The 9405-nt window shown below is 40.4% G+C and overlaps 1 protein-coding gene across 1 annotated transcript in view; it reads left to right on the top strand.

Moving 5' to 3' along the window:
• LOC104498685 (RNA binding protein fox-1 homolog 1-like) overlaps positions 1 to 9405 on the top strand; it is a gene marked incomplete at its 3' end in the record, with an annotated part of 99759 nt that overhangs the window by 47915 nt on the left and 42439 nt on the right. Inside the window, exons 5-6 of the mRNA XM_010142098.1 lie at positions 355 to 415; positions 6026 to 6079. Coding sequence (XP_010140400.1) covers positions 355 to 415; positions 6026 to 6079 — 115 coding nt within the window. The remainder of the gene's footprint in view (positions 1 to 354; positions 416 to 6025; positions 6080 to 9405) is intronic.

Genomic DNA, 9405 nt, shown 5'->3' with positions numbered 1-9405 from the left:
GTTCCTTCATATAATCTTTTTTTCTGTTTTGAGTATTTATTGTATCAGTGTTATCATGGAATACAAGCATGCTCTTAAGTCTTAAATTATGCAGTACCTTTTAATTTGCTTTTAATGTCTTTTTATTAAAGTTTAAATGATATGATGTTGCTTTATTGAAATGATTTGTAAGTTAAAATGGTTATGAAAGTAAATGTAATTATAAATAGTATGATTTTGTTATGCACCTGTTGCCTTCTATAAATTAAATTGCATTTTATTTTTACATGACTAATAGCGGTAATAATGCATGCGTTTAATAGTAACGTGGACCCTCCCTGTAACCCTTTCTAATCCAGTGTTCTATGTGCTTAGGTAAATAATGCAACAGCACGTGTAATGACAAATAAAAAGACCGTCAACCCTTACACGAATGGTAAGTGCATGAGACCTCAGTGCTTGGTTTCGATGTCGATGCATGTGACGCCTCACTCTTGTGCTGAATGGGTGCGCTCATCTACTCAGGAAGTGTCGTAGTCTGCATCTCCTTCGGCTCAGGCTTTGTCCGGCAGCCTAAAACATGATGAGGCTGGGTGTAAATGCCATCTGTGTGGAGTTCAGCCGTGTGGGCACAGCACGCAGCAGTTTGCCTGTTTGCCTGAATCTGGGCGTGTAACAGCGGCGGCTCGTGTACAGGGAAGTGGTACCTGGAGGGGAGCGTTATTCTCTTCTAGCTTTGTGCAGCGTTAAGGTTGAGATGCATGAACTAATCAGAGGATTCGGTTTTGCTTGAACAGTGGAGGTAGGGAGACCAGTTAGAGGAATGCCTTTGTCAGGCATGAGATACTTTTTAGTACCAAGTCATGCATCTAGTCGAAGATAATTTTCTGTGTCTTCCTTCTGCAGTTTGTTAGAAGTTAGGGGAAGTAATTGGGTGCTGCTTCCAGCTTTTTTTTTCCTGGAAAAATCTAAATTCCAAGCTATTTAAAAAATTTAATTCTAATACTGACCTAAGTTTGCGTAGTGTTGTACAGTAGTGATAGAAAATAGCGCAGAGATGTCTGAGGGATTTGGAAGAAGTACGCTTTAAAACTGTTGCCTTTGGCAGTGTTGGATCCATGTGCTTGAGCGCTTTGCGTTTGCTAGTTCAGGAAATTCTAGCAGGTTCCTCACTCACCAACATCAAACAATAATACAGCAATTGAAGTTAATTGCAATTACATTTTCCAGCTTTATCAGACTGTGTAGGTATTGTTTGCTTTCCAATTTAATTTCATTTTCCCTGTGCAGTAGAAAGCAGATGAATCCTGCACATACATCAGTAAAGGTTTCCACAGGTAGATTAGACTCGTGCGTTTTGAAATGTAACGGAACTTATTTTCTAAATCTGAGGTCTCATGAGTGAGGTGTTACTGAAACACAGAGCGAACAGTAGCTGTTTTTTTAATGAAAGTGACAAAGGGTTTTTTCCTACCGCATCAAGATTATAATACAGTGATGAGTTTGGTCTGACCTGTGATAATTGATCTAGTTAAAATAATCTGGAGAAGAGTCTGAAGTTCCTCATGCTTTCTCAGGAGCTGTTTTCTTCCTCATTTTGTATGTAAACGTGGAACTTGGCAAAAGGGGAAAATCTGTATTTTTCTGGTTTTAAAGCATCTCACAGTGTCTAGCGAAAGAGACACGAAGCTTGACTGGATCACGCAGCAAGGTTTTGTTGCAGTAGGGAGCTAAATTAACTAGATGCATATGACTCTATGAACTTTGACTGCTCAGTTGTAGGCATAAAAGGGTAAAAGTAGTTTTGTTATAAACGATGATGTATTTTTCGTATTCATGGTATCCTAAGGCTCCAAACCTGTTAATTAGCAAATAACACGTTACATACCAACACATCCAGTGCCGAAGTAAGGGAATGCTGGAAACAGTGATGTGAGATTTTTACAAGTCTGTTTTTAGAGGATGTTCACCTCTGTGTCCTGCACTACAGCATTACTTAGGTCATTCTTGCTTAGTTCCTGCCCAAAACCTGAATGATGAAAATCTGCTGTTAAGTGTTTCCCACTTGAAGTGTTTTGTCTGTCTTTTTCCATGCTGTTCCATCTGGAGTAGTTCTCACCAAAAGTACAAAATCTCCTGTTCAGTGCATGAAAATTAGCATTTGTGTCTGTGAACCCATACATCCAGGGTGTTGCACGTAGATGTTCTTTTGCACACCTTTGGATGGGTATCTCCCAAGACAAACTGGTTGTATTTCACTTTTTTTTTAAACCTTTTTTATTATCTGATGATCCCGAAAGTAAGCAAACACGGAGAATCGTGTTCTTCTAGCATAACCATTGCAAGCATCAAGGAATGAAGTGTGGACGTGCCAGGTGCTTCATTTAGTTCAATCAGGGCTTGTATTATCAGTCATCCTGACATGGTATGGTTCAGTTCTTGATCATTTTGTCGGGAATCAACCAATGCTAGAGCTGATTATTAAAGATTATTGTTGTCTAAAGCAAAGGTCTCATCTTTTAAAGAAAATAGAAAGCTAGTTTTTTTGTGTTCTGCTATGAGCATATTAACATTTGCAAGATGCTTCTGACACAGAGCACAAGAATCATTTTGTGTGCACATGTGTATCTCTTCAGAACCACTTATTTTTTAATGTGTGGCTTGAATTTTCCAAGACTCTGGGGTTACTGATGCGTTGTTGGCAGGTGTTCAAAATGTACTTGGGGCACGTGTGGTATTTATGAAAACATCAGGCACTAACATTTATTGTAATTTTAAAATAAGGTATGCTCTGTTTTGTCTTTCGTTCCTGAATACTGCTGGGTGGTTGATAACAGGGCTCATGTTCTAAAAATGGTTGCAACAGTCAGTAGATTTCAAAGCCCAAACACCCAGCCGTTTTTAATACATGCAGCTTTATTCAAGTAAGTGGTTTGTTTTTGTGTCCTAGATGGGTTTTGAAATGAGTTTGTTTCCCAGAATGAGCAGTTAGTTACTAAATGCTCAGTTGCTGGGAGAGCTCTTTTTGTGCAAGTTTGTTATCAGGCAGCATGATTTTGGTGCTCACCTCATGTGCTTTGGAGATAGCACTGCCTTTTCTTTGCAAATAAATTCAGTGTCAGGAGTTCTACTTGTTGGCAAAAATAGTTCAGAGGCATTTTCAGATGTTCCAACCTATCCTATTCAGTTATACTTTCTTCTGATGTGCTTTGTGAAATTCAGGATGCTCATCCAAGTGTTGTAGGGAATAAAGAATTACATGCAAGTAGATTCAGAGAATGGCAGCAGCGAATGAGGAACATGAAACAGAGATCAGTGGAGGGATAAATATGTTTTGGAGTTTATACTTGCAGTGCCTTGAATTTGAGCCTTCTGTTGATTTGAACTCGGGTTCAATACCACAGCTAGTGACTATTACCACAGTGAAATTCCCTCTCGCTCCCCCATTCTCCCTGCTCTGAATGCAAACAGGACGAAGGCAAACGGTGTTGCAGGGCTTCCTCCGGCCACGAGTGCCTGTGTGCCCCGTGAAGTGGAAATAATCGGCTCTGCATTGCTGTGCCCCACTTTCTACCAAAGCTCGTGCCACTGTGCAGCAGGATTATTTCCTTCCCTTCAGCATGCTTAACGTGCATTTCTGTGGCTGACTGGTGGGTCTGGGGGCGTGCAGAGGGGTTATTTCCTTGCTGGTTTAAGTTTTGAGCTTTTATAGTCTCAACTGAGGAGGAAATTAATATTGTGACAGTAAGGAAAATGCACAAAATTACACCCCCTGCAGAGCATTTGCCTTCTCCAGCTGCTGAAGTAGGGTTATGTGGCAGCTGCTTGCTCGGATACATCGACGCTGACCACCCTGGATTAACCCACACAGCTACGGGCCAGCACATTGGTAGCTGGCAAGAGAAAGTTAAGTTTAATTACTGTTATTGTCATGATGAAAGAAGTATTTCCTCTATAAGCTTCAAAAAGTTAGATGAGCCAGCTGTCACTGTGCGAGAGGTAAGGAACTGAAACACGAGAGTGGCTTTCGGCTGTGAAGAGCAATCTGTGTCTTCTCCGTTTTTTTTCTGTCTCTCAGACAAATGTGGTGCTGTTAGTGTAACTTAGAAGCCGAGAGGTGTCTGTCAGCTGCTTTGATAGCAAAAGCTGACAGATCTGAAATTCAGTGCAGTCGTTCCTTTTGGATGGTGTTGATCAGTGGTCTTCTGAGGAAGTAATGAATTTGAAATAATAAATATTCCCTAAGCTATAAAACATTTTTACTGGAAGTCTTGAAAATTTGATTGATTTTTCTATTCCACAAAATTTGGCTAAATCTATTTGTTATCCTGTGACATTCCTAAATATAATCCTGTAGTCTGTAAAATTCAAGGGTCAGGTGAAAATCCTGTAACATTTTCAGGAGACAGGTAACTTTAGCTCTTCTTGCTTGGCCATTTTTCAGTGTCCATAAATGCCCTTCAGGTACGTATAGCACCGGCAGTTACCTCTGCGGAGCAGTGGCACTCCAAGCAGCTCTGTGCTGCGCTTCAGAAACACCCCTCGCCTCTGCTGCTGAACGGTTAGTTACTGGTTAATAGTTGCGGTGCATCGGATAGAGGCAGCAATAGTTTTAAAGGGTAGGAATAACTCCCTTTTGTGTTGCTTTTTTGTGTGACCCTTTTCCAGTCTCACAATGCATTGAGGATTTTTGGTCTTCTGCCGCTTTGGCATTACGTGATATGGCCAAAGGGAGAAACAAGCCTCAGTATAGTTTGCATTTAAATTCTTCTAATCTTGGCCCTTCTGATTTTTAAAAGCCTCCTCGTCCTTGTCTTGACTGTGTTTTGTTTCCAGCAGCATAGTTACAGGATCTATTTAAAGTACCATAGTTCTGGAGCTTAACAGATTTTTTTCCTTGTGGGTTTTTTTTTTTCCTTTATTCCCATTTAATGGTGCTTCCCACTCCTGTAATTCAAACGTGCTTTTGGAAAACCCCTAATTTTTCAGTCCTAGTAGTTCAATTAATTGTTCAAACACTTAAAAAAACAAAAAAGGGTAGGAGTGGGGGGATGTTCGGTGGAGTTTGGAGTTAAATGGCAGTGGATCCACCTGCGGCTGAGCAAAACACAGCGCTGACCAGAGCTTAGCCGCCACTGAGAACAGTAATGAGTTTCCCCTTCGGTTCCTCCAGCACTGCTGTCTTCAGCATCACCTGAGCTTTGAGCACAGGCGCTGCTTCGGCGGTGTGTTCTCTGGACATGCCCCGTCGGGTGTAAGGCCATGGCGGCAGCGAGCTGGCGTCTGGCCAGAGCACACCATACGGAGTAGCTGTCCGTTCCGCACTGTGGGTTTGCACCAGCTGGGGGAGGACGGCGATTGCTTAAGACACAGGCAGCGGCAGCATTTGCACCACCAAGAGCTTTGTGGAAAGTGACTGCAGCATCCTCTTACATGCCCGCTCCCACAGAGCAACGTGCGACAGCGTTTACCTGCTGTAAACGGGGGTAGCGCGGGCGCCTTGGGATGTGCCTGTCACGGGCCTGGTCCAGGGTACAAACGCAAATGGAGAAAAAGTCTCTGCTCAGATTCTTTGCTTGCCTTGTAACCTAGGCCAGCACGTGCTTATCAGAAACATTGACGTCCAGCAAATGAACCGTTTTGGCCTCTCTGGCTCGTAATGACAAAGTTACAGCAGTGAAAAAGAACCGATCGACTCTGGTGCTGCCTGTTTTAGGGATACCTGAATTAGTTCGGACTTAACTCTATGATTTAAGAGGATAAGTTCATGGCGACTGTGCATTGCAGCCAAGGAGATTCGCTCGATACTTTACTGCAGTATTACCTATCCAGGGAATGCCTTGTCTCATTGCCTACTGCCATACTTCAGAGCCTGATACGAAACATCAGTAATCCAGGATGCCTTTACAACTGTCATTGAAATGACCCTTTTTTGAAGCCATTTTATCTGTATACTTCTATGCAAAATTGAAAAGTCATTATTATTATAATTATTATTATCACTAACTGCAGTATTAACTCAGTTATGTTTTTATGTTTGCTGCAGGCTGGAAATTAAATCCAGTTGTTGGTGCAGTTTATAGTCCAGAATTCTATGCAGGTAAGGATTATGCTATAGTTGTCCATGCCGTATTTTATTTTAGTATTCTTTAAAACGTGCAAAAGTACAGAATATATGTTTGATGTGAGGTTTGGTTGCTTTGTTTGAATCACGTTATCTGCAAGTCATTTACAGATTTCTGATAACAGTCACCTGGGCATACTAAAAGTTTATCTAGAAGATAAATGAATACCTTTTTTATTGTAAAGTAGGTCATATAACATGAAATGTACTGGAATATTCCAGTCTTATGTGGTATTTTATTTAATTCATATTTTATTTTATATTTCAGTACAATCACTTTCCTCCAGAAATTTTAGCCTAGTGATCAATAACAAAATCGGTCTATAAATAGGTATTTTATCCATATATAGGTACAGAGACACACATAAGTATAGAACATCTGTGTTTGTATTTTTTTCTTGAATATTTTTCTTTATATTTAGTTTTCAGTTTCTTAAAATTTCTGTATTCATAACCTCTCCTATCTCCTCAGTCTTCACTGAATTTGAATTCTGATTCTGGTTACAATTTGGGGCTAATGAGATACGGTCTCCTTCTACTTGAACTTGAACTCAGTCATGGCTAGCAAGAGTTTCTCTGGATGTGCTTGAGCCACTGCATTTACAGCAAGTGTGGTTGTCCTCCAAACCCCAGCTGATATCAGAGGAATTTGATTCCCACCCGTAACCACCAGCAATCCCAAAAAAGCCATTCTTTGAAAACTAATAATTTACGTCTAAGACAAAAATAATCACTGTAACTCCACATGTTTCTAATGGGTAATAAAGTCGCCTTCCTTTCTTAAGTTCATGATCATATATGAGTCTCCGGGAAATATTTAGTTCTCCACTTGGATCATTTTAATTTGTCTGGGTCTGTGCATAGTGGACACAAATACCTAATCACGTTTTAAGAAAAAGACAGAATACGGGTCCATTGTCACACACTTAAGTAAGCGAAAATGAAGAGGTAGTTGTACAATACGCTTTTTACAGCAAGAAAAGAACAGATACTAGGGAGGCATTTTTCACAGGTGGTGGTTCAGCATGGGAAGAGTTTTCTCATGGAAGCTGAGGATGCTCATTCATGGAGATATTCAAGCCTGCGCCAGGCAAACGTAAAAAACCTCTGTTAGTTCGAGAGACAAAAAATTGCTAAATAGGACTATTATTGCAAACAGATATTTATTTTCAAAAAGCTGCCTGTAACACATCCGGGGCCATCTACAACAGTAGACAGAAATGTTCCAGTTAGGGTATTGTGTTATGGAAGTGACCCAGTATAATAAAAATACCACCTTGCATTCATGGGATTGCACTATTGCGTAGGCAGGATTTATTTCCTTCCTTGATGTATGCCTGCGTTGAAAACAGGAATTCCACATTGATCTCGTTTGAGTAGTTAGTGAACCAACCCTGAACCTGCATAAATTAGAAAGTCAGAGTTATTAGTCATTTTATATAAATGACTTTGTGTTAATGACAAATATAATAATATTCCCATAGTACAGTAATCAATTTTCTAATACGTATGCAGAATTAACAATCTGACTTATAATTGTCTCATGAAGTAGGGCATGAAGAGTTCACATAGTTTGTAAATTAAAATCAATATTTTCAATCTCTCCTGAAGGTAATTTTCCTAATTTACTGGACTTTTCCCTAACATTTATTTTGTCTTTTAATTATAAAATGGCAGGTTATTGATTTTTTTGTATAACCTCCTGAAGTCCCAAGTGCATTTTTATTGCCAACACAGGGGAGGTGTTTGCCCTTCTTAATGAGAATCTTTAATTACCATTGGAAGAGTATTAATTTAATTTTATGAATTATGACATGGAGTCCACCACACCTATGCAGAAAGTTCTGTCGATACTTATGTTTTTCAAATATTTTTCTGTTTATATATGCGAGCGGTTTAGGCTATTTTTTAAGTGTGTATCAAATGGATATTTTCCATATTGACTAAAACATGATTTTTTCTCAGAAAGTTAAACTGTCTTTTGAGTGATTTAATCAGGAAAAAAGAAAGCTCTGTGCAGGTCTCTTAAAGCTGCTAAAAGGTGAAGCAGTGAAAGAGCAATGCGGTTCCTGTATGCCGCAAGAGAACTCTGCGACATCTCTCTCCTTTTGGTCCACCCCCACCACCTGACTCGGAGAAGAAGCAATTGCACTTTTGAAGATTATAAAATTAGAAATGTGATTTTTGAATCAGTCAAGGTTCTAGTTACTTAGTTTAATTATTGTCTCTGACACTGTCATGTTAAAATTGTACCAGCTCTTTCACAGTGCAAGAAGTTCCCTTTGCTCTTAATAGATGATGAAAAATTTGGCCACTTCTGAAATAAAGATGATACATTTGCAGAGAAACTGTTGATTTAAAGTACCTTTAATCTTCATAAATAAGTAAAAAAACAGAGGGTTATGCAAAGCTGTCAGGATGGCACTGATGGATGGCAAATTCCCCCGTTTCTCAATTGCTGGTGAAGACACACGCCGCAAGGCTTAACCATATTGTACATCATATCTGCCAACTCATTTCTGTGATTAAATATTCCATCAGTGCGGGCTATAGGGCGGTAAAGCTTAACAAGATTCATAAGATGCACCACTTGAATACACATAACTCACTTCCTTGGACAGAGAACACCCCGCATGCAAAAGAAAATTAGAATTGAGTTAAATTACTCCGTAAGACAAGATCAATAGAGAAAGGAGAAGATCCCCTAATGCAATGCAAATCTAAGATATAGTTATGTCCTGACAACTTGAAGCAGACAATTAAAGTCAAATAGGGAGGAACGCAATGTAAATCAACCCTAAAACCTTGAAGATAACGGTAAACAGTAGGACCGGTGACATGATTGTTATAGCTCTGCTTCCATTCTGGGTGTGCGCTTCTGTCAAGGGAAACCTTTACCGAGGAAACGCCTGACAGCTAGAAACGGAGGCTGTAAGACGCCTCACAGGTGCACAACAGGCGCCGTGTAAGTACAGGAGTACTTGGGGAGCCAAACCCACTGTATGTTTACAAAATGGTAGGTTTTTCTCCCTGAGTTAGCCCTTCTGAGAGTTGTTTTTCCGAGTTAGCAATACTCATGCTGTAGCAAATTAGAACACCGCAGAAATAAGGCTGTTTAGGTCCCGGGGTAGCATTTGTCTGGATTTCCAGTGCTACGTTCATGAACTGCCGTTTCAAGACTGCTGTTGTACTTTCAAGGCCTAGATACGGTGAGAATTTTCGCACGCAGCTGGTGGTGGTGGCCGTGCCGGTGGGCTGGCTCACTGGCACGCCACCGCCCCTCCCACAGCCCCCCCTGCCGG

This window comes from Buceros rhinoceros, unplaced genomic scaffold (genome assembly GCF_000710305.1).
Source record: "Buceros rhinoceros silvestris isolate BGI_N320 unplaced genomic scaffold, ASM71030v1 scaffold15110, whole genome shotgun sequence".
Lineage (NCBI taxonomy): Eukaryota > Metazoa > Chordata > Aves > Bucerotiformes > Bucerotidae > Buceros > Buceros rhinoceros.
This window is presented reverse-complemented; position numbering and strand designations above follow the sequence as displayed.